The following is a 24,741-nucleotide window of genomic DNA, read 5'->3' on the forward strand; positions in this document are numbered from 1 at the left end:
TGGTTGCATCAATTATCAATCCCACCACTAGTGCATGAGAACTCCCTTTTCTCCACATCCTCGCCAACACTTGTTATTTCTTGTATTTTTGATTTTAGCCATTGTGACTGGTGTGAGGCAATATCTCACTGTGGTTTTGATTTGCATTTCTCTGATGATTAGCGATGTTGAACATCTTCTCACGTGTCTGTTGGCCATCTGTATTTGTGTTTTGCAAAAACATCTGTTCAAGCCCACTGCTCATTTTAAAACCTTTTTTTTTCTTTTTTTTGGATTGAGTTGTATGATTCTTTATATCTTTTGGATGTTGAGCCCTTATCAGATATATCATTTGTAAATATCTTTTCCCATTCAGTAGCTTGCCTTTTTGTTTGTTGATGGTTTACTTTGCTATGCAAAATGTTTTAGTTGGTGTAGTCCCTATAATTTATTTTTGCTTTTGTTTCTTTTGCCTGAGAAGACATAACCAGAGACAACGTTGCTACAGTTGATAAATTACTGTCAATGTTTTCATCTGGGAATTTTATGGTTTTAGGTCTCACAATCATGTTTTAAATCCATTTTGGGTTTATTTTTGTGGATGGTGTATGGAAGTGGTCCCGTGTCATTCTTTTGCATGTAGCTGTCCGGTTTTCCCAATTCCATCTATTAAGAGACTGTCTTTTCCCCATTGTATATTCTTGCCTCATTGTGATAGATTGACCATATAAGCTTGAGTTTATTTCTGGGTTCTCTAGCCTGTTCCATTGATCTATGTGTCTGTTTCTGTGCCAGTACCATACTCTTTTATTACAAATTTGTAATGTATCTGGCAATCTGGGATTGTGATATGTCAGCTTTGGTCTTTCTTAAAATGCTTTGGCTGTTTGAGGTCCTTTGTGGTTCTTTTTTTTTTTTTTTTAAATTTTTAAACGTTTTTATTTATTTTTGAGAGAGAGAGAGACAGAGCATGAACGGGGGAGGGTCACAGACAGAGGGAGACACAGAATCTGAAACAGGCTCCAGGCTCTGAGCTGTCAGCACAGAGCCGGATGCGGGGCTCGAACTCACGGACTGCGAGATCATGACCTGAGCCGAAGTCGGATGCTTAGCCGACCAAGCCACCCAGGCACCCCATGGTCCTTTGTGGTTCTATACACATGTGAGGATTATTTGTTCTAGTATTGTGAAAAATGCAATTGATATTTTGATAGGAATTGCATTAAATATGTAGATTTTTGGGGACAAGTAATATGAACATTTTGACAGTATTATTTTGATCCATGAGCATGGTATATCTTTTCATTTGTGTTTTTACTTTCTTTTATCAATGCCTTACAATTCTTAGAGTACAGGTCTTTCACCTCCCTTGCTGAATTTACTTGTAGGTGTTTAACTTAAAAAAAAATTTTTTTTTTAACGTTTATTTTTGAGACAGAGAGAGACAGAGCATGAACAGGGGAGGAGCAGAGAGAGAGGGAGACACGGAATCTGAAACAGGCTCCAGGCTCTGAGCTGTCAGCACAGAGCCCGACGCGGGGCTCGAACTCACGGACCATGAGATCATGACCTGAGCCGAAGTCGGACGCTTAACCGGCCAAGCCACCCAGGCGCCCCGGTGTGTAACTTTTTTGTGTGCAGTTGGAAATGGAACTGTTTTCTTAATGTATCTTTTTTGCTACCTCATTATTATTGCATAGAAATGCAAAATACATGAAGCAAAAACTAACAGATCTAAGAGAGAAACACATAGATCCACAATCATAGTTAGAAATTGTAGCTATCCTCTCAGTAATTGAAAGAATAAGTAGACAAACAAATCAGTAAGGATGTAGAAGGTCTGGCTGACAACTACTTCGACCTAATCAACAGGTATAAGATATCACACTAAATGATTGCTGAAACTACAGTTTTTCTTCTTTTCCTATTGCACATGGAATGTTCATCAAGATGGACCAACTACTAGGCCAAAAAGTGAAGCAGGAAATATTTCAAACTGGATGATAATAAAAATGCAGCATATGAAATTTTGTAAATACAGTGAAAATAAACCTTACAGAGAAATTTATAGCTTTAAGTGTTTATTTTGGAGAGGTAAAAAGGCTTAAAATGATTTTAAGTTTCTATTTTTAAAATCTAGGAGAAAAGACACAGAGCAACTGTTGTTCGTAACCATATTAACTATTTGATGGCCAGGAACCAATTTTAAGCATCTTGTATCTTAACATGATAGCAAATGTAGACACTTAGCTATATGTAGCTACATTTTAGGAAACTGATTGGGGGCTTGAGTATGATATGAATTGCATCCTCATGGTTTTCTATTTAAAATAATGGAAAATAGATCCCCAGTTATTGTTTTAGCATGAAACAATGGATTTTCAGAATGGATTATTAAGTGGGAATGACCTGTAACTAGAAAAAAAAATTTTAGAAAGTGATAAAAAAAATCTTAAAATATTTGTAAATTAAATATTAAGTATCTGTACATTAAGAAACACTCTCCCATCAAAAAGACAAGAAATAGGGGCACCTGGGTGGCTCAGTCAGTTAAGCAACTGACTTCGGTTCAGGTCATGATTCTTCTGTTCGTGGGTTTGAGCCCCACGTTGGGCTCTGTGCTGACAGCTCTGAGCCTGGAGCCTGCTTCGGATTCTGTGTCTCCCTCACTCTCTGCCCCTCTCCTGCTCATGCTGTCTCTCTTCCTCTCTCTCAAAAAAATAAACATTAAAAAATTATTTAAAAGGACAAGAAATAACAAAGGCGTTCATGAGGATGTGGAGAAAAGCAGCCCTTGTGCATTGTTGGTGAGAATGTAAATTGGTGTGGCCACTATGGAAACAATATGGAGGTTCCTCAAAAAACTAAAAATAGAACAACCATATAATCCATCAATTGCACTTCTGAGTATTTATCTGAGGGAAATAAAAACACTAACTCAAAAAGATACCTGTACCTCCAGATTCATAGCAGCATTATTTACAATAGCCAAGATATGAAGACAAACTAAGTGCCCATTGATGGATGAATGGATAAAGAAAACATGGCATATATTTGTACACACACACACACACACACACACGACAATATTGCCATATGCGACAACATAGATGGATCTTGAGGGCATTATGCTAAGTGAAATAAGTCAGAGAAAGAAAAATCCTGTGCGATCTCTCTTATATATGGGATCCCAAACAAAAAAACACCCCAAAGCTCATAGATACAGAAAACGAATTGGGGGTTGCTAGAGGCGGGGAATGGGGGTGGATGAAGGGGGTCAAGAGGTATAAACTTTCAGTTATAAAATAAATCCTGGGGATATAACGTGCAGTGTGATGACTATAGTTTAAGATATATTTAATTTTTTAAAATGTTTATTTATTTTTGAGAGAGAGATAGAGCGTGAGCAGGGGAGGGGCAGAGAGAGAGGGAGACACAGAATCCAAAGCAGGCTCCGGGTTCTGAGCTGTCAGCACAGAGCCTGATGTGGGGCTCGAACCCACGAACTGCGAGATTGTGACCTGAGCTGAAGTCGGACACTTGACTGAGCCACCCAGGCGCCCCTAGATATTATATATTTTAAAGTTGCTATGAGAGTAGATCTTAAGAGCTCTTATCACAAGAAAAAAACTCGTAACTCTGTGTGGTGATAGATGTTAACTAGATTGATTGAGTTGACCATTTTGGAATATATACAAATATCAAATCATTATGTAAGTTAAAATGCATGAGTTGGAAAACTTGTATCTGCCATTGTGAGCTTTCACTGTGTAAAGAGGTCTCTCTCTTTTTTTTTTAACATTTATTTATATTAGAGAGAGAGAGAGACAGAGTGTGAGTGGGGGAGGGGCACAGAAAGAGGGAGACAGAATCTGAAGCAGGTTCCAGGCTCCGAGCTGTCAGCACAGAGCCCGATGCGGGGCTCGAACCCACAAACAGTGAGATCATGACCTGAGCCAAAGTCGGTCGCTCAACCGACTGAGCCACCCAGGTGCCCCAAGATGTTTCTTTAAAAACATTTTTTCTTTAATGTTCACTTATTTTTGAGAGCGTGTGAGAGAGACAGAGACAGAGCATGAGTGGGGGAGGGCAGAGAGAGAAAGGGAGACACAGAATCTGAAGCAGGTTCCGGGCTCTGAGCTGTCAGCACAGAGCCCAACGTGGGGGGACTCAAACTCACAAACCATGAGATCATGACCTGAGCCAAAGTCAGATGCTTAAACAACTGAGCCACCCAGGTGCCCCTGATCAGTGAATTTTAATAAACTGGAGCAGAGAATTTCACTGACACAGTTTCAGATTCCACATTGCAACTAATCTTTAATTTTTGTAAGTTTATTTATTTTGAGAGACAGAGACAGTGCAAGTGGGGGAGGGGCGGAGAGAGAGGGAGACAAAGAGTCCCAAGCGGGTTCTGCACTGTAAGCATGGAGCCTGATGCGGGGCTTGAATTCACAAAACCATGAGATCACGAATGACCTGAGCCGAAACTGAGAATTGGACGCTTAACTGACTGAGCCACCCAGGCACTGCAATCTTTTCTTTTATAAAATAACTTTTATTTTAAAATAGTCTAAATCTCACAAGAAGTTGCAAAAATAGTACAGAAAGCTCCGCATACAGTTCACCCAGCTCCCCCAACTATCTCGTACACAGACCCAGAACTTCTCAACCAGGTAACTGCTAACTCAGGTGCAGACCTTAATAGGGCTTCACCTGCTTTACATGCACTTGCTTTTTCTCCAGTTAACCTTTAAGAAACCATTGTTTGTCGAGTTTTAATGGAGTCTGAAAAAGAACATCCACAAAGATTAGAAAAAGAACACTCCTCCCCCCTTTCCCAACCGTGTATTTGTGTGACTACTTCAACCAAACACACGTCACAACAGAATGATTGCAGAATCTAGCCACCAGACGCTACAGAGATTTGCAAAAACGTGAAACAATGCCACTCTCCTCAGTACGTATTTTTCTTTTGGAAAAAAATAGTCACTTTTCTTAAAAATACGCTATGTTAACATGGACTGAATTTACATCTTTATTTTCAATGACTAGGTTTTGAAATGTCTTCATGTTGATAGATGAAACCCACCCATGATAACCGAAGCTCCCCGAGACCTCCAGTGTCTTCTAGGGTAGTGAAGGGTCTGAGCTCTGTGAGGTAAATGCCGGCAGTGGGTAAGCCTCCTCCCACAGACTTCCCGGGCTCTCTTAAGTCCACACGACGCCGCAATAACGCATACATTTGAGTCAGAGGAAATTAGAAGTTCAGAAGTTTATGGAGTTACTGTCAACAAGGGAACATGATTCATATTCAAACTATTTTAAAGTGACCTTTCAAATCACTTACTATTTGATCTAAATTCAAGTATAGCAGTGAAAGAAACTGAAGCTATTCATCAACTCTGTAGAATTCACAATATTTTTAAGAATGTTCTCGCATTTAAACAGATTTTTTTCACTACTCAAATGCATGAAGTGAATGGACTTTAAAAATATATTGTTCTCCCAGTGCCTATGACTTTGTGTTGGTTTGATCCATGGCTGTGAAGAACACACAGATGGCAGCTGTGATGAGGATGTGCATTCCCTCATAAAGAAGTTTTGGAGAAAACACGCTCCATATAAATAAATGGTAACGCAGGGATGTCACCAAAATGATATACGCAGAAACTGGAAAAGAACAGATCAGTGCGTAGCAGAAGCAAGCATGACTCAGTGCGGAACCACTGTTAATAAAAAGGGAAATATGGATTAGTACCTGCCACTTCTGCCTCATATAAGGCATGAACATAAAAGCAAACAGTATTTTTACTTTGAAAATGACCGTGGTAATTCTTGTTCCTGGCCCTCCACCCCCACCCCGGCCTCCCAGTCTGGATCTGGTCAGTCTGATGGGTAGGAGCTTGCCTGAGGGGACATCAGCTGCAGGTGGCTAACCTGTCCCTCTCCAGTGTCACAATCTGCAAGAATAGTTTTGAAAAGTGCCCTCCAGCTTTTGCAGTTATGTTTAAAAATTATGTGCATGTACTACTATACAGCACAAATATTATGAAACACAATGAAAAGAAAATCCCACTGGATGAGATACAAGTTTTGAGCTCTGCTTTGTGCTGCCCAGTGAAGCATCTGGTTGGTGTGGTCTGGGGACACCGGCCTGCGAGTGTTTGCTAAGCAAATGAACCGCGAAGAACATGCCCAAACATGAAACAGCCCTCAAAGCACATGCTCAGGTCGTGATCTCACGGTCTGTGAGCTCGAGCCCCACGATGGGCTCTGCGCTGACAGCATGGAGCCTTCCTTGGGATTCTCTGTCTCTCCCTCTCTCTCCCCCTCCCCCACTGTCTTAAAAATAAATAAGCAAACATTAAAAAAAAGAAGACAAGTCTTAGTTCTGACGCCTCCCCTCAAACACCGCAATGAGCGTCTGTGGTCAGTCTATGCCACACATCACCGCTGCCCACTCTTCCTGAAGTGTGGCCTTCATCACACACACAGCTATCTTCACTGGGCGGGACTCACATCAGCAGTGCTTCGTATGGGGATATGGACACGGGCCTGGGATCACTGGACTTCCAGGTGGGGAGCGAGCACACCCACCAGAGTAGATGCTCTGTGTGCTTAGGGGAGTCTTGGGGTGCCATGCTCATACTGGGAAGGGTCTGGACATGAAAGGTGAGCAATGAGTTCTGTGTAGAGCAAAGGCTGGGAGGCAGAGGAGTGAGTGTGTGCACATGCGTGCTCCACAAAGGGGCTCCCTGGGCCTGTCGACCAGGCACAACACTCTGGTGCCATCTAAGACTCCCCCCGGTGTGCTCACTGTCCAGTGAGAGGAGCCAAACAGTCACCCAAGGGCCACAGGATGCCTGGCCCCTCATGCTCGCAGTTCTTGTCCCCTTCTGTGCCCTCACCTTGCCCTAACTGGTTCTCCGTCTTGGGCCTTGGTGCCCATCCTTCCTTCCTGCCGCATTCTCCAGCTGCCCCATCATCCCCGGCAGGCAACATACTCTCTCTGCTTCTACTTGCACGCCATCCTGTGGCCTCGTCCCTTTGCGCGTGCTCCTCTCCAGCTCCCGTGACTGATCGTGAGCACTTCCACCCACGTGCCCTTCTCTGGGCAGCTGTCCTGACCAACACCAGCAGACTCAGGGGCTCAGCCACTCTGGGCTCATCTCTGTGATGTGCTCAGCAAGTAACGGACCCGTCTCTCTGCTACTGTCACCAGCCCATGAGCTCCTGCACCTCGGGTCCCACTGAAGATCCAGTCCATTAGGCCGAGGACCTCCAGGGAGCTGGGCCCTGAGGCATTATCTCATTACGTCCCTCAAGGGCCACTGCACCAATACCGGTGAAACTCTTGGGAACAGCTTCCTGGGTGAATACTTGTGGCCCATGGCTCTGCTACCCCTCTCCTGGGGAGTGCCATGGAGTCCGTGCTTAGCTAAGAGCCTGCGGACCTTGCTCCCTTCTTGAGCAGACAGCACGGAAGCTGGAGCTTGCCACAATTTCACACATAGTAAACATGACCTAGTTAGAAAACTCTGGCTTCTTCCTTCCATAGCAACATCCAGGGGGTCACCATTCCCACAACCTCAGCTAAGATGACCTGCACTGTAGGGAGTGAATGAAGGCCTCACAGCCTAGCTCAGCATGGCTGCCCGTGCCACCAGGCTCTAGACCTGAAGCCAGCCCCTGTAGCCAAGGGTCATGAACACCCAGGGCCCAGTTTCTGAGCCACTAGCAATATTTTCTTTTTCTACTATTTTAATATAGCTCTAGTTTTCTTACTTGACTGAAACAAAACAACTCCAAAAACCAATGAGTAGAACTTGAGGTAAAAGTAAAAGCTTTTAAAAAAGAAAAAGCAGGGCGCCTGGGTGGCGCAGTCGGTTAAGCGTCCGACTTCAGCCAGGTCACGATCTCGCGGTCCGTGAGTTCGAGCCCCGCGTCAGGCTCTGGGCTGATGGCTCGGAGCCTGGAGCCTGTTTCCGATTCTGTGTCTCCCTCTCTCTCTGCCCCTCCCCCGTTCATGCTCTGTCTCTCTCTGTCCCAAAAATAAATAAATAAACGTTGAAAAAAAAATTTTTTTAAAAAAGAAAAAGCAAAACCTTTTCTAAAATAAAAGAGAAACATTTCTTAATTAGGGAAAACGTCATGTAATACTCTCCAGTTGATTAAAATGCTTTCAGCTTACTTAAAAAAAATGCTTTGTTTTTTTTTTCTCCCCAATACAGATAGATGAAAAGTGTCAGGAAAATCAAACTGCGATCCCAGCACCAGAGAAGCTGCCCTTCACAGAAGCCTAGGCTCTCACTGTCTGGCCCTCATCCTCCCTGGCCCACCTGTTCAGCTGGTCTGCAGACCAGACACGGTGTGCTTAGCAGAGCCATGTGCACTAAGGCAGTCAAGCTCTCCAAGGCAGAGGCGAGCACGCCTTGCCAACTCAAGGCCCCCTGGGTCCCCAACACATGACGGCACTGACGAGGACCGAGGCCTCCCAACCCAACCTAACCCTGGTCACAGAGACATCTAGGAGCCCGCTAGGGAGAGAACCAACAGGTCAGTAGTGGTCTCGTGGCCCACGTAGGTTCACAGGCAGCACGAGAGCCTGAAGGTTATCGCGGGCAGTGCAGCGGCCCCCACATGCCTCTGCTCCAGCCAGCAGTGCCTTGGCTTGGAGGCGCTGACCATCAGACGAGCAGTGACTATCCACAGACGGTCCCCAAGTGTGCATCCGAGGAAAACACACTGACTTGTAGGCATCTCTCCTCAGGAAACCTAGAGCGAGCTGGAGAAATGAGACTCCCACATTTGGGAAGCCAAACATCAACCGTGGCAATTCAGAGGGGCGGCCAGAAGGTCCCCGGAGTAGGAAGCCTGCTCTCCACAGGTGAAGCCTTTACTTGCTTTCTTGCTCTAAACTTTGACTAGAGGGTATCACCTCACTCACTCCTACACTCCCTTCCACCCCTTACGTGACTGTGGAATGGGAGAAGATGGTGGCCCGTGGACATGAACTTGGGGGCAGAAGTCGAGGGTCCCTGAGGCCTGAGTCTCAGGAGCTGGTCTGGGGTGAGGACGAGAGGCTTCCCATGAAGTATGTGCTGTCCTGAGAGGTGGGACCTGAGCATGTCCCGGGAAGTTCAGACATGGGTCAGCAGTCACCATAGCAGGGGCTGCACTCTAATGGGGGGGCAGAGGAGTGGGGGTCTAGAGGGGTAACAGGGACAGGAGGCCTCAACCTCCCCCAAGCGACATCCCCCTGTAGGACTGGGGACACAGCGGGACATTTGGCAGGAATATTGTCCTTCTGGGGCCTGCCCCGCATGTTCCACAGCCCACTCAGCATGTGGGGGCTGGTCTAGCACCTCAGCCAGACGTTGGCTTTCAGAGGGGAGACCACGCCTGTGGGGTGTTACTGAGTAGCTTAAGAAAGGCAACGGTGCTTTTGGGACTGGGGCACTGAGAGAGCCCCGACACACGTTGCACGGCTGCTCACACCACCTCCAGCACCCGTGGGACTCCTCACATAGGCCCCACCCCCCAGGAGGTGATACCATCACACCGTTTTACAGAAGGGAGAGTCTGGGCCTATTTGGAAAGTGCGGAATCAGGCAGGCCACATGCCCCTCAGGCTGCACTCTGCCAGGCCGGACCCAGGCGCTGTTACCGTGGTACACACACTGGGAAGCCCCTGCCTTATGAAGCCTTCTTTCTGGGAGGGCCAATGCATAAACACATGAGGAAGCAGGGAGGAGCATGGTGGGGAGGAGGATGGGGTAGGCTGCCCCATGGGCTGGCCAGAGGGGCGGGCCACCGGGTGGAGCCCGATGGGGCCTCTCGGTGGCAGGGCAGGGCACGGCCCCAGAGTATGCACCCACTGACGGCATCCCCTCAGGCCTGTGCAGGCTCCTCTGTAGCAGGGGTCCTGGAGGTGAGAGCCAGCATGTCCTGTCTTTGTGCCCGAAGGGTGGCCAATAAGGCCACCAGCAAGCAAAGAAACCGAGAAGGGTCCCTGGAAACCATACCCTGGTATAGGCTGGAAGAGAGCAGCAGAAGCTGGCTGCCCCTGTGGCCTCCCCATCATCCCGACACAGGGCCCGGGTGGCCACAGACCTGACCTGCACCCGCCTCTGGCTCACACGCTGTGGACTGTTCATTCTTATTTGCGGAAAGGAGAATGCATGAAGACTTTTAGCCCCTTGGGGTCTGGAACCCTGTATCTGGAATAAGGTACTCTCTTTAAACGGCCGACCTGCCATCAGAGTTTGTGCTAAGAGACAAAGAACAGCTTCACCTGCTGGTTTCTGAGCTCAGGAAGCTCACTAAGTGGCTGGCCCACAGCACGGGTCCTGCGAACGTTGCAAATGCGGTCAGGAACACAGCTGGGACCTCCACGTAGGTGTCCAGGCCCACGAAGCCCGCTGAGATGTCCACCGTGGCTATGTTGTTGGAGTTTCCCTGGAACACAGGTAGAAGCAGCACTGACACAGCCACCAGCAACCGAAGAAAGCTGCATGTGGTCACAGTGACACGGACACCCAGGAGCCCCAGATGCCCGCCCACTCCTTTCCCACCTCGCCGCCAGGTGGGGAGGGAGGAACAAATATACGTCTGCCGATGAACTACGGAAAATTCCAAACCTTCCTCAGATCTATCTACTTAAGACAGACACGCCGACCTCCCTACAACAGAGACCCTGTCTGAGGGCTGCACCTGGTCTTGGGAGGCAAGGTGGCCAAGGAGAGGCTGAAGGTGGTGTTGCCACATGGCTCTTTCAATGGGTGAATGCTGCTGCTAGGAAGAAGAGGGCACGCTGGCCACTGGGGGGGGGGGGGGGGGGCTTGGCCTCCAGCTTACGTGTCGGATCCGAGACCCTGGTGGGTAACGAATGCATGGCTCATCTTGCACAAAAGGGTAGGGTCTACATCCAAGGGAAGGGTCTCCTAAGATTCAGTCCCTCTCTCTACTGGTAGTCTTCATCACTGCTGGTGACCTTTTCCTTAGCTACTCAGGACATTTATAAGTTTGATCGCACAAACGTCTGTCCCAGCCCAGCAAAGATCCCTCCTGGAACCACTTATCGATGGCTGAGGACACAACTCCAGCCAGGTGTTCATGGCTTCACAGACTTGCCAGTGGAACCCCAGTGCCTCCTCCTTTGCTGCGTCATTCCAGATGGTCACCGGGTCATGTTGGCAGACCTCCCAGATACCTCAGAGACACCCTCTTACAGCGGGCCCCTCCCCGGACAGCAACCTCTCCTGTGCAGCTTCCCCTCTGCCCACTTTGCCAGTGGCCGCCTGAGCCTTTGCGATTACGTAATTCCCATTCAGAAGCCCCTTGCGACAGACCGGGGAGACCCTGGAGCTGCTGAGCAGAGGGAGGAAGAGTCCCAAGTGCTGTGGCAAGGGAGGCACGATGAAGGACAAGTGGATCTGACGCTGGGAAGCGGCCGGAGATCCCACCGAGGCCGGCTCACTCGTATCCAGAGAGGGTTGACTGCAATACTGTTATCGCAGCCAAGGCACAGACGGCCTGCTCTGGGGCTTTACTTCCATCGACTCATTCAGTCCTCAACAGTCCTGATGTGGTGCCATTGTGACCCTCAGGGAACAGGTGGGAACCCAGGAGGCCAGCTGGGTACCAGGAATCACGGAGCTGAGGGCAAGAAGGAGGGGCAGCAAGCCTGTAGGTCTTGTCCCGGGAAAGCTGACTATGAGGGAAGGGCTGTGGGCAGGGGAGAGGCGAGGGAGACCCACACTGCCGCTGCTCAGGATCCGACGTGCCGCAGGACTTGCTGCACAGGGTCTGTGCTGAGTTTGCATGTGGACAGGCCCCCCGGCACACACCACAGTCTGCTGCGGGTTCCACTGCCCAAGGCAGCACCGGACGAGAACCAGTACCACGTGCGATCACCAGGGCTCCTTCCTCACCACCCGGGGAAAGTGGCCGCATGCCACGGAGGAGCACACTGAACGCGAGGCCGTCTCCTTGCTCGGGGCGTGACCGTGGCTCCTCAGTCTTCCTGACACCGAGGCCTCAGTGCAGGACACTGTGCCAAGCCAGCAGCCACTTTCTCCATCTCGGCTCAGAGGGAGCCCGAGTGAGTCTCCCCACCCGTGCCGGCAGTGTCTACCGTGTGGCTAGTTCACGAGCACCATGACGTATCTGTGGATATGCCGAAATCGCTCCCGTGTGGACTCCTGGCGGTCCACGTGCCCCTGGGGTAGGAGCGTCTGGTGCCCATCAGACACGCTCGCTGTGTAGCATGGCACCCGGGAGCCTGGAGAAGGGAGAGGGGCGGGCGATTTTCCATGGCGATGGTATTCCCATTCCCCACCAGGGCACTCGCGGTCAGAGACGCGGAGACTGTCAACAGTGGAACTCCCGGACGGAGGTCACCACCAGGAACAGGCCTGTGCATGGCTTTCAGACAGAGAGAGGACCATGAGACTGATGGGCCACCTAGACATTTCTGGAATGCCCAGAAAAATGTAAAGTCCTTCTACAGCAACACAGCAGTCACACTGAATGGCCAAGAGTGAAAGAGCCCTAACACAGGCGTGTCGCTGCCAACAAAGCAGAGTAAGTGCCATCCAGAGGCCGACGCCGACCCGCGCCTCTCTCTTCTGCGGCTCATGGTGCCTCAGCTGCTTGCTTCGTCCTTTCCCCCTTTCCGGCTGGTGTTCTGGAATTCCTGGGCTAACTGTATTCCCTCACTTCCACAGGGCTGTTTCTACATTTCTACCGGTAGCTAAGAAAGGCTGTGGTCTTTGAAATGTGGCTGCTTGACACCACGGAGACACACACACGACGGAAAGACCGGGAGGCCCAGCCTGTGAGGGGTGGAGCTGACTGACGGGCAGCGTGGACCTCAGCCACCAGCACCTCGTGGGATGGGCAGCGACTCCGGGGAAGTGCGGTCACTCTCCAGGTCCTACGGACTCCAATCGGGCCTTCTCTGTGGGTCCTGGAGTAGTATATAGTAGCAGTGAGAGCTACTATATGGGGTGCCTCCCGTTCTTCACTACTTTAACCCTTGCAGCAGCCAAGGATGAGATGAGGTGTTAGTTACTCCATTTTACAGATGAGACCAGGGCACAGCAGGTGCCTGCCAGACGCCAAGTGGCTTAAAAGTACTGGACGCCAGTGTCAGGGCTGCAGCTACCCACATTTCTGCTGGGGACAGCCACTCTGGAAGCCACCCAAGGGCAGGACTGGAGACAGAAGCATGGAGTCCCCCAGGGGAGACGGATGGCAAGGGGGGGGGGTGGTTCTGAGGGTCAGGTCACATCCTCTAGGACTTAAGGATTTCTAGAACTTCTCCCACCCCCTTCTGGCCTTCAGGGAACAGATGGAAAGCCATGATGGGGGGCTGCTCTTTGGGGGATGCCATGAGCACCAGGAAACCAGGAGAGAAATAGCAAGGTCAGGGAAGAAGCCCAGGCCCACCTATCGGAACACACAGACCACACAAGTCCCCAGGGTCTGGAAGAGGAGGGAGGAGCTGGTGCTCACAGAGGAAGTACGGATCCTCACTGTAAAGACGGGAAAACACAGCTGAGACACTCAGGGATTTGCGCAGAGTTCTTCCACCAGAGGGCACAGGGCCGACAGGGGAGGCTGGGGAGCTGTGCCCACCCTCCAGGGTCCTAGAGGCAGCAACTAGGTTGAGGGTGGGGCCCTTCGAACTGGGCAGAGAGATGTGGGAAGGCTGGGATGGAACTAAGTCCCTTTATGGCCAGGAGCTGGGCCCTCTGTCCACCTGCCCAGGCGCCGCTCCAAGCACACAGGCAGATACTGAGGTCCATCCTGGAGGCAGCTTGGACTTGCTTCTGATGGGCCCTTTAACACTGGAGAGAAGACGTGACGACCACGGGGCCCCGGGGGATTCATAACCACGTGAAGACACCCAACAGCATGGCCAGGGGAAAGGGAATAGAAACTTCAGTTATCACTTCATCAGATAAAGCAATGGAACAGTGAAGTGCCTCCCTAACCAGTCACGGTAAATAGACCTAGTGCACAACCACACACTGTCTTAAGCACTCACGGATCCACACTGAGGGGGTCGGTCTTAAGTAAGTCACTGAATTTTATCCTATCAAATACACATGAAATTTAAGCATCATTCCCCCACACCGTACTGAAAGTCCCTTCACTGAACAGCCTTTTTAACTTCCCAACTTACGGTAACCTTTCTCAGAGAAAAACTAAAAGAGAAATGACATAAAAAGTTAATAGGCTTCTATTCACAATAGCAATGAAAACCTACCTGGAAATAGAAGAATGCTTGACCAAACCAATAATGCATTACAGCGATCTCGGCTGCATCATGCCTCAGGGGCTTCCAGATGAATTTAGTCATTATAGTCTGAATCAAGAGGCTAAATACTAAAACTGGAAGATTATGTGGTCTAAAAAGCAAAGCAGCCAGAAGAACTAATCCACTATATATCTCCCATAAACCCACAGTCTTGATTGTGAAGTCTGCAGCAATGACTTGAGATTTAAGCAAGTCTTTGGTGCCCGTGAACAGAATGCCCAGGACAAAGACATGAACAAAACGAGCTTCAATAAGACCCCTAAAAAAAAAAAAAGAGCAAAAGAGTTTGATTCATTAGCACCAGCTCGAAAGACTCAAAACATATTTTTCCATGAAAACCAAGAGTCCACTTAGCTGACTAAAGAAGCCATAGTGCCCGTCCACTTGGGTGACACCATGGAAGTGGGGGTGTCTGCTTCTGCATCTCAGCCTGCAGGACTCCCCTTGCTCAGAGGCTGGCAGGCCTGTCCTCTCTCTGTGCACATCTCTGATGGAACTGACTCATGGGAATTCTGGGGAGTCCTGTTCATCTGGCCCAAGGATGGCCTGGCACAAGGCCAGAGCCATCACTTGTAGGGTGCCAGAAAAACTGCCCACCTGCTTCACACGGTTAATTTGAAAGACCCCTGCAACGGGATAAGGTCAAGCTCTAGCAGAAACTTCCGTTAAGTTCATAATGCTAAGATACAACTGGACGTGCTCACAACCATAAGTACTTGCGGATGTACACGCATGCACACGTACACAATGGTGCAGAGAACACTGTGGGGCCTGCAGAAGGGCAGGTTCATCTGGGCTCTGCCACTTACTAGCTCTGTTGCTGGGGGAAGTTACTTAAGGCTTCTGACGCTCACTTCATTATCCCTAAAATGAAGAGAAACAGTACCTACACCTCACAAGCTCTCCTGGGAGTTAACCAAAGAACAGAGGTAAAGTGTTTGGCACGTAATAAATGTTAAGGATTATTAAGAATTATTTTAGCACTTCACTTACAATTATTTGTAAAGGATATGATTTATGACACCATACCAAAAAATTTCATCTAATGAAACACATATATCCCTAAAACATATTTTAAATAAATTCTATACATCGAGTATTTTATAAATACTAGAAAAGCTGATCACTTAAAGTAATGCTAAATAAACAAAATTTTAAGCGAAATCATTATCATAATAACGTTATGTGTTTTGAAAAACTGAATGTTCCTATCTCAGATTTTCCTCGGAAGGTTTGTGCACCTAAAAAAAATTCCTTTTTAAAACCACAGTTAGTTTAATTTGAACAGTCCGAGCACTGTCTGCTGTGTGCCTCTAGTGTGTAGACACCAGCCACAGGGCCATGCGGCAGCCAAAGAGCGAGGGTTAGGTGCAACCCCCTGGCCAAGGTGTGCTAAGCAGAGAGCTGATGACAGACCCAGTAGGGTTAAAGAAGGAGAAATCAGCCAAGGTCCGAGTCATCAGAGGGGGTAGAATGCATTCTGGGTGGTGAATACGAAAGAGAACACCAGTGGGTGCCTTCAAGGGGTTCACCTCCTTGCCCCAAACCATTCAACGCTATCTAGGGCAATGTCCACCTGACCTTCCACTCCAGCAAGCCTGGGCATCACAGTGGAGAAGAGGCAGGAGCTAAATGTAACGGAGTATCTTAGAATATCTATGGACAGCAGCAGACTGAATGGAGAGAAGCAGCTGTTAGGGAAATCTAGAACCTGCATGGCTCAAGACCTGGAGTAGATCTCTTAGTGAGAGGGATCTAGAGCCAGGATAGATGGGGGTGGGGAATGGAAGCATTTTACAGGCAGAACACCAGGCAGTGAAGGTTAGCGAAAGGGTGCATTGAACTATGCTTTGAACACCAAGAAGGTACATGCTGTAGTGTCCATGAAAGGTAAGTGATCCAAGTCTTGAGATGAGTGAGGAGGAAATTAGGTGCACCGATCAGAGAGGAAGCGAGGAATGTATTCACGTATCACGCTCTGAGATTTAGACAGCCCTGTGGACATCCTCAAGTGTGACATCTAGCCTTGACATCTGCCCAGAGTCTCAGACTCCAAAGTGAGCAGCCTTTGAGATGTCTCTACACCATCCTCCCCCTACCTGACCTCCCTGCTTCGGGTGAAGGCCTACCACCCTGCCGTCACCTCAGCCAGGCTCTGGGTATCACTTCAACTGCCCGTACTGTTGGCAGGTCCTATTTTCAGGTGGGCCTCATGCCTCCTGGCCACTCACACAGCCTGGCCACAGCCCTCAGCTTACACCCTGACCTTTTCTGAGAAGATAACATTTGCTTTCCTTTCTCTGATTAGAAAAGGAATAAAAAAATGAAAATGCATGGCAAGGAAGATCACGAGCCACCTGTGAGTCTGTGTCCTAAATCTAATCACAACCAATTACATATTTGAGTCTTTCATACCAACATGAAAAAATACGCATCTACTTCATAAACTGGGGTCATATGATAGTTTTATAGCCTCCTGGTCCACATCTTCTCATCGTCTATGAAAACACAATACCCAGCACAGAGCTTTAACATCACTCAGAGGTTCATCCCACTACTGTCGGCCAATTATCTTGATTTGTACTCTGTGTACCTGTAAATAATTTTTCAGAGAGCGTGCCTGTGTCCTGGTTCCAGGCCTCATCTCTGGTTCTGTTCTTGAGCTAAATTTCATAAGAGGGTGCCCAGGTCACAGGGTTGGATACACTCAAAGTTCTTGCCATGTTTTACAGCCTCCAGAACAGCCTCTGCTCACCCCACCCCACATTGCCTTTAAAAAAAAAAAAGCTGCCAGTTTTTGACACATAAAATGTGGCATTTATGCCTCAGTCAGCACGGGGCGGGGGGGGGCCCTCCCCACCCCAGGAATTCACCGTCAAATTACGGGAAAGTTGACTTTTCTGGTGTGCTTTGTTTCCCAACTGATAGGAAGCGACCCCTCTTTGTGATTCCTGTTACTACTTCTTGACCGAGAAAACCGAATCCTTTCCGTTTCTTATTTTTAGAGAACCCTTTACTGTAAAAAGTAAACCTCAGTGACCTTACTCCGTTATCTGTCTTTCTCCTGTCAAAGGAAAGAGACTAAAAGAATCAGTTTATTGAGGCATTCCTTGTCCAGGCTCTAGTAACTGCTGAGATCACGACTCACAGAAACCGATTCCAAAGTTCTAAAGACCGCGTGGCACGTTTCAGTGTATAAAACATTAAATAGATTTGCCAGTACGCTTACTTGGAAATGTCTTTGCTGTCTCGTTGCCATGGGAACAGGACATTTCCAATGGCTGCCCGGTAGCAGTAGACGCCCAGGAGTCCAAGTGCCATGGCTACTTTTGACGTCAGGGAGCACCTCCTCTGCACCAGCGCAAAAATCATGATGAGTGAGAGGGCGGCCAGAACGGAGAGCTCAGCTTTATGATCAGAACTGAAATGAAACGGAAAATCCCCAAATCGCTAGTAAGTATAGCGATCGATGTTACGGATCTACACCGAGTGGCTTTCTAGGAACTGTATTAAAAATAGCTAGTTTTTCTGAAAAGTAAAAAAGAAAAGAAAATCGTTGGTGCTTTAAATTCAAAGGTTCTTAAAATGCGACAAATGAGTTAACCTGAGCTCTCATTTCTCATTCACAAATGGTCCCTGCCACCAGGTCTGCACTGGCCAGCACAGTGACCTGTATAGAACGCTCTCCACTGGCTCCCCTGGCAACTCCATGTTCCCCCAACCACCGGTGAAGAGATTCTGGGCAAACTGTGTACTTGCCAGCATACGTCCTGCTCACGGGAGACCAGCACGTCCTGGCGCAATCCTCTCTCATTCCCTCATTAACACAGATTGACTCACTTGAGAGTGTCTGCTCGTTCCCAGGCGAGGAGACTTTGCAGTCAGGCTCGGGGCACAAAGCCGTCATGGCAAAGCCGCGCCCCTGTCTCCGTCCGGCCCCCGCCCACCATCCTGCCACCCCAGTGAGTGCTGCGCTGGAAGGCAGGACTCTTTTGTTTCATTCATCACAGCATACACTCACGAAGGCCAGACACTCAATAGCTGTTAAGTGGATGAGTGACTAACCCTGCCAAGGTAAACACACAGCAGTGGAAAAACTACTCGGAAAAGACTCAGAGGAAAGATATGGCCAGCGTCAGGACATGGGCCCAGGGATGGCGGGAGGTGATGGGTGTCGTGCTGGGGCCTGGCCCTGCCCTGGTGCTTGGTCTGGGAGGTGGTCACCTGGGTGTCCATTCGCTGTCGCTCTTTCAACTAGATGTTTTATGCACTCTCCTGGATTATTCATTGTAACAACTGAAAAATAGCAATAAAGAAGGTGAGTTCAGATGCCTCTCAAGAAGCCCTCCTCTGAAGGAGAAATGGGGCCACGTTGCAGCTTCTTCACGAGCTGACAGGACTAATTCAGCAGCACGGGGAAAGCTGTGATGCAGGAAGGGGCACCCTCTGAGGGGAAGAGGTCGGGCCTGATGTGCCGGAGGAGGGTCCAGACTGAGGAGTGGGCACAGTGGCCCCTGGAGAGGGGGGCGGGGCATCAGGGGTGGGATCAGCACATTCTCCTGCAGTGCCTCAACTCTCCAGAAAGGTAAGTGAGGCTCCTGGGCTGTCCCAGAGCTGCCCCAACCTCACATGCTCAGGCAGAGGTCTCGAGTTGCTTCTGCTTCCTCACCTGAGGTGGGACAGGCCAGCGATCTCTCTCCAGGCCTGCTACAAAAACGAAACGAGCAGGCACGTGGCAGGACCCGGAAGAAGCTGCCTGTGGTTCCTGTGGTTGCCAGAGGTTTGCCAACAGAGTTAGCACTTGGGAGAAATTTCCCACAAGAATTATTTGACCAGAGGGATGACTTTTATAGCCTGTGATGGATCTTTCCAGGTATCTTGGAGCCACGGCAGTGTGCGGTCAGGGGTCCTCTGCTGCTCGCCGGGACTGCGTTCTATCACTTCCTTTTGCGTGTCTGCTGTGAGTAAAATCACACCTCGTTGTTTGACCCTACGCTCCCTGATCACTAGGACGGTGGGCATGTCCCTCGTCTTTCTGTTGGCATTCCCTCCTTTAGGAATGTGTCTGTCACTGTCCTGAGCCCCCTTCCTGCTGGCGACTTTCATACAAGTCCTTCACAGTGACAGGAAATAAATTTTTATTCTGTTCTCTTCCTTCTCCTTTAGTTTTCTAACTCTTCACTGACAGACAATTAGAATATATAATACAGCCAGTATTTTCTGTCCCAGTTTCCTCTCTCTCCTGTGATCCTCCCCATCCACTACACTTTCGACTAGGTTGTCCAGCCATCAGCCTCAGGGTGGGGAGAGAGGGGAGGAAGGACGGAGGGAGCATGGCCCTGTCCCAGACCTGCCTTGTCGGCGAGGAGGCAGCAAGTAAGAAAACTATATCCTCGCTGCAGTTGTCATTTTAAAACTCAAAGGTTTTCAAATATAAAGTTATGGTGACTCAGCAATAAAAAAAACCCCAAACATGTTAGGGTAGCCTCAAATAAATCCATCTTTCAATATTAATTCCTGGCTTACAGTCTATTTTTCCATTTCTTCAGTTCTCAAATACCACTTCCGTCCTGAGTATAAAAAACAGGCCTGAATTTGGAAAAAGAACACTCTGTGGCCAGTCAGCCGTGCAAGGTCCGGCCTAAGGCTACAGCTCAGACTCTCTCTCACCTGGTGAGCCAGTGCCCCAGGTCAGGTCGGTGGGCCCACTGCACACCCGTCTGGTTTAGTGACCGCAGCAGCCGGCAGCAGGTAAGTATCACCCAGGGGCTTGCCATCGCCATCCACTTCTCCCAGCCTCTGAGCGTGTTAAGGGAAGTGGGGCTCTTAGACGCTCTGTGGGGCTCTAGCTCGTCACGGCCGATGCTCCCGTCCTGTAACGCTGGTGCAGTGTTGACAAACCCCCGCTCCCCGTGCGAGCATCGCCGGGGCTCACAGTCGTCGCCCAGAAAGCAGTTTCTGTAGATTTCGTGACACAGAGCCAGACACAGGGTGTTAACGAGGAAGTACCAGGTCTGGTGCTCTTCCTCGATGAAGCTGCTTGCGCCCAGACTCAGCACGTGGCCCATGGTCCCCAACAAGATAACAACATCCAACTCTGACCATCGTGAGTTTGGATGGGCTGGATTCTGTAAAAGGAAAACGCATTCCGTGAGGGAAACACACGAAAATTACACAAGTCCCACCCCAGGCACTTAAAGTTCTTGCTCCCAGAGCATAACCTGCTGTGACAGGCACTTGCGGCTCCTCACGCCCCCACCCACCCCCTGCTCTGCTCTGGAGGGACTGTCACCCTGGACTGCGAGTCCTAAGCTGAGTGACAAAGAGAACAAAGATACTTGGCCGCACACCGTCTGGGCAGTGCTGCAGCTCCGAGAGCTCCCCTACTGGCTCCTGCACCCAGCCTTCCTTTCCCTCAGGGCCTAGGCCTCCAGGGGTCACAGGCAGTTCCTGCTGCTTGAAACCAAAGAACCCCCAGGATATATGCAACCAAACCAGACATTTAATTTCTCCATGAATTTTCCAGAAATCCATAAAGCTTTCATTAAAACGGTCAATTCCCTCGAAACAACAAAGTTGGCGTCCCGGCACCAACCCTTCCGTATGCCGAACGCGTTGAAGATTAAAGATCGGGACTCCGTGACTGTCACTTGACAACTTCTTAATGTTTCCTCTATTGGTCGTGCACAGCTTGTATAAGACAGAAAGAGAGATACCACGAACCCTAAGTTCGGGCCTAGAGAACGAACGAAACGGCTTGAGGGGACGCTACGTTCCAATGGGGGAACAGAAGCGTGCTGCGAACGGCAACACGTCAGCTCCTCAGACACAGGCACACGGGGAAGGGCCTCTGATTGCTCTGGGGGCCTGGAGCGACTTCCCTGGGCCCCTTAGGCTCCGGGCACCATGGACCAACCGTGGCTGCCCACCTCTGCTTCACCACACTGCTACTGTGATCACGAATACAGGTGTCAGAGGCCAAAGACCCTAAGAAATCTACAGGAAAACATCAGTCTTGAAAAGAAAACTGCACTTTACGAGGCAGGATGGACTCCTGAGGAGGGCAGGGTGAGGACAGGGTCCCAGCCTCCTGCTGACCTTTCTGGAAGGTCTAATGAGCTGACTCCTTCCTCTCTGAAATGTTCTTCCCTTGGCTGAGCTCAAACACTTTCTGAGAGATGTCTGATTCACACTGCACCACCAGTCAACTGCCCATTTGTCTGTGGCCAGCAGCCCATGTTTAGAGTCACAGGAACCCTGTGTTTACAACGAAGAAATGAGGCCTGTGACCTGGCAACACAGGTCTGAGGGTCTGAAGTCAGGATGCTCAGACGTTGGCCCTCCTGAAGTGTGGGCTCCTCAACTCTGCCTGGTTACACACCGAGGGGTTTAACCAGTGTCTGATGAATGAAAGATCAGCTGAGATAAGAGAAAAAGGCCGATCCAGGAAGACAGCGTCCCATGCGCGGGAGCCAGCCTTACCTTGCTCAGGAGCTTTCCGCTGGCAAACATCTTGGCAAGAGCAGACACAACCGCACAGAGCAGTGCGGAGATCAACACCATCACTCCACCTGCCATCAGCCATGAGAGGCCACAGAAATAGCAGGAACTCTCGGCTGAGGTGCACACAATGACGTGAAGAGCAGAAAGAACCAGAAACATCAAATAAAACAGCAGAGAAAACACAGGCGACCACAGAGGAACTTCCAATTCAGCCTTGCTGCTCAGTGCTTGCGGGATGCTGAGCAGAAGCAGGGTTAGAACCTGGCAGAGAAAAACAGCAGCAGTGTCCATGACTGATGGGCTGGGAGAGAACCGCTCAGAAAAAGCCTGCCTCCCGACCTTGTGCCAGCTGCTCAAACGTTGGACACAGAAGAAGGAAGCCCAATAAGCACGGTTTGTAAAGAGCTGCCAAGAACGCACGCATACTCGACGCCTGGCAGTACTCTGGGCACGAGGGCACACCACGAGGGAGTTCAACGAGGAAAGAAACTGGTATTTTTCCACATTTAGGAAAAAAAGTGTCTTATGCACTTGAAACTACAAAATTCTGGCTGAGTTATCAAATCAGTTTAACAGCCGAGCCGTGACTCCACACAAGCGGCCGTACCTCCAGAACCATGACGGTCCCCACCAGCATCGAGTAGATGTCGTACTGAGCCACCTGTCTGCTCAGGGATAGGCTCAGAGTCCTCAGGGCATCCAAGTACTGCCTGCGAACCTTGGTTCCCAGGTTGAACAGGACTTCCGAGGTATTTTCCTCCAAGTACAGTCTGATCCAGTTCCCATGCAACCTCTCTGCCATTTTAAACTGCTCAAACCCAGGCTCTACCAAGAAGAGGACAAGGTTACATTACAAATCACAGACAAGAGGATGCATGTGTCATTTCAAAGTATTCCATTATTCACACGCATGTAGCGCGAGCACAAATTCTGAGACCTACCGGAGGTGAATTGTTCCTTGGGGGTGGCCAGCAACGCCTTCAGTAAAACTAACAGCTGATGATGCTCACGAATCCTCTGACACCCTGCCAGCCCGCCACAGCCCTAGGCACAAAGCAGCACCCAACAGGGACAGAAGCATGTGCCCCCCGTCTCTACCTTTTACACCTGGTTTTGCCTCCTCCTCTTCCTCCCCCTTCTCTCCCGATCTCTCTCCACGCTTTTCTTCTTCTTTAATGTGCAATATAAAAACAACCCAGAAATGCGTTACGTTATTAGGTCCTCGGTGTTAAAAATCTTTCCAGTGCTCACACACTGTGACGACCCATCTCTGACCTGTTTCCCTCTTTGCAAGTCCTCTCTGGAAAGGGACAGCAGTCCTGACCCCTCCTGCCACGATGCCGGGCTAGATGATCCTCCCCAACGCCAAGCTAGGCCGGCAGAACAGCTGCTGGGTGAAGCCCAGCCCCCACTGCTGCTGGCTCCCCCTCTGGGATGGCAGCAGCAGGCAGCTCAGCGTCAGGAAGTTGCCTTGCTCCCTTCTGGAGTTGGACCAGACCTACCGGTGACTCAACTCATCTGCAAAAGCAAGAACTTCCTTTGTGAGACTCCGTGGTATTTAATGTGCTCCTCCGACTTCCAGCAGAGCCATTCTAAGGTGGTCTAAACCATGCCTTTCAGGATTAGGGTTAAGGCTGCTGCTATATGACCCTGAGCACAGCCCCGCCGCTGCTGCAGGCACCAGGTGACCAAGTGCTGATGGCAGGCATGACCCTAACCCTCAGATAGGGATGACTGCCATGCCCACTGCGGAGGGGAGGCACTCGGACACCAGCCCACAGGCTGGCAGGTGTGACGGCTGGGATCTAAACTCGATTAGTCTGGGTCCAGGATGGAAACCTTAATTGTTATACCCCCCCTCCCCCGCACCCTGAAGTCACAGAGATGTGGGGGCACCGGTGTCTATACCCAGAATCACAGAGGCATGGGGCATGGGGCTATGCCTGCCTGGGGCTATGACCCAGCTGGGTTCTCACACGTGCTTGGAAGTGCACATTGTGAAAAATGCTACGGAGGAAAGCGGGGGAACACGGGAGACTTTTGGTAACACTGAGGAAACTGAATGAAGTCTGGGGTTGAGGGTGGGGAACAGTAAGGCCTGATATTGAAGCTGAAGTGGAAGGTGGCCCGGGAATCCACCAGGTGATCAGTGGGGAAAAGCATCCACTCTATGAGAGTAGCACATGCACAGCTCTTGAGACGAGAAAAGCCCGGCCCGCTGGAGTGAAAGGGGGGCGCCGGGCAAGCTGTATCAGATCGGGCTGGATGTTAGGGGAGGCCTTGAAATCAGTTCTGGCGTCAGACACATACCCAGTTTTGTCTCAGGAAACACTGCTGACGTAGACAAAGGGCATCCCAGGGGCGTAAGGCCCCAAGAATGCTCTCCCATTCCAGGGACTGGCCTAAGTCCATCTCACGGGCCTGCTTCCCGCCACGCCCACTGCAGTGCCTAATTCTCCCTACTTGCTACTCCTGAAATAAGCAAACAGCCAGCGCTGTGGTTTTGTTTGGGGCTTTGCTGGCTGTTAGTGTAGGAAAAAGGACACACATTATCAATCACAAATTTGCAAAAGCTACCAAACAAGTTGTTTTTGAAAACAAAGTAACCACTGTCTCTAGCCGGGAATGAAATGTGCACCAGAGCCGGCCTCACTTTCACCCAGATTTTCACACAGTTGTCACTGGGGGCCTCTTCACTGACAGGGGCTGGCTCTCCAGCCATTCAGGACACCTGGCTCCCCACTAGTCCCTGCAGGGCTTGTCGTCCACCAGCAGCTCAAGGCCAGTCTACGTCTCAGCGCAAACTCATCAGCATCACCACACTTCCTAGTACTCCACTATCTCAAGTAGGAAGAGCTGCCAACATCACATTGAATGTCACCTCAAACCAGGAGTTGACTTCCTCTAAGTTCCCAAACCAGCCCCAGTCC

At 49.7% G+C, this 24,741-nt stretch overlaps 1 protein-coding gene across 8 annotated transcripts in view; it reads right to left on the bottom strand.

Moving 5' to 3' along the window:
- Positions 1 to 4,516: 4,516 nt before the first annotated feature.
- Positions 4,517 to 24,741, bottom strand: part of PIGG (phosphatidylinositol glycan anchor biosynthesis class G) — a 44,288-nt gene continuing 24,063 nt past the window's right edge. For 3 of the 8 annotated variants that reach the window (XM_043573246.1, XM_043573248.1, XM_043573250.1), the window contains 7 exons: positions 22,419 to 22,636; positions 21,791 to 22,072; positions 19,979 to 20,436; positions 17,538 to 17,729; positions 14,258 to 14,567; positions 10,277 to 10,440; positions 5,240 to 5,708 (listed from right to left, as the gene is read on the bottom strand). In XM_043573246.1, coding sequence (XP_043429181.1) covers positions 5,495 to 5,708; positions 10,277 to 10,440; positions 14,258 to 14,567; positions 17,538 to 17,729; positions 19,979 to 20,436; positions 21,791 to 22,072; positions 22,419 to 22,636 — 1,838 coding nt within the window. In that variant the 3' untranslated portion in view covers positions 5,240 to 5,494. Of the gene's footprint in view, positions 5,709 to 8,146; positions 10,441 to 14,257; positions 14,568 to 17,537; positions 17,730 to 19,978; positions 20,437 to 21,790; positions 22,073 to 22,418; positions 22,637 to 23,086; positions 23,306 to 24,741 lie in introns of those variants that run through there. The other 5 variants (XM_043573253.1, XM_043573247.1, XM_043573249.1 and 2 more) reach the window with 5 other exon arrangements.

Source organism: Prionailurus bengalensis, chromosome B1, assembly GCF_016509475.1.
Source record: "Prionailurus bengalensis isolate Pbe53 chromosome B1, Fcat_Pben_1.1_paternal_pri, whole genome shotgun sequence".
Classification (NCBI taxonomy): Eukaryota; Metazoa; Chordata; class Mammalia; order Carnivora; family Felidae; genus Prionailurus; species Prionailurus bengalensis.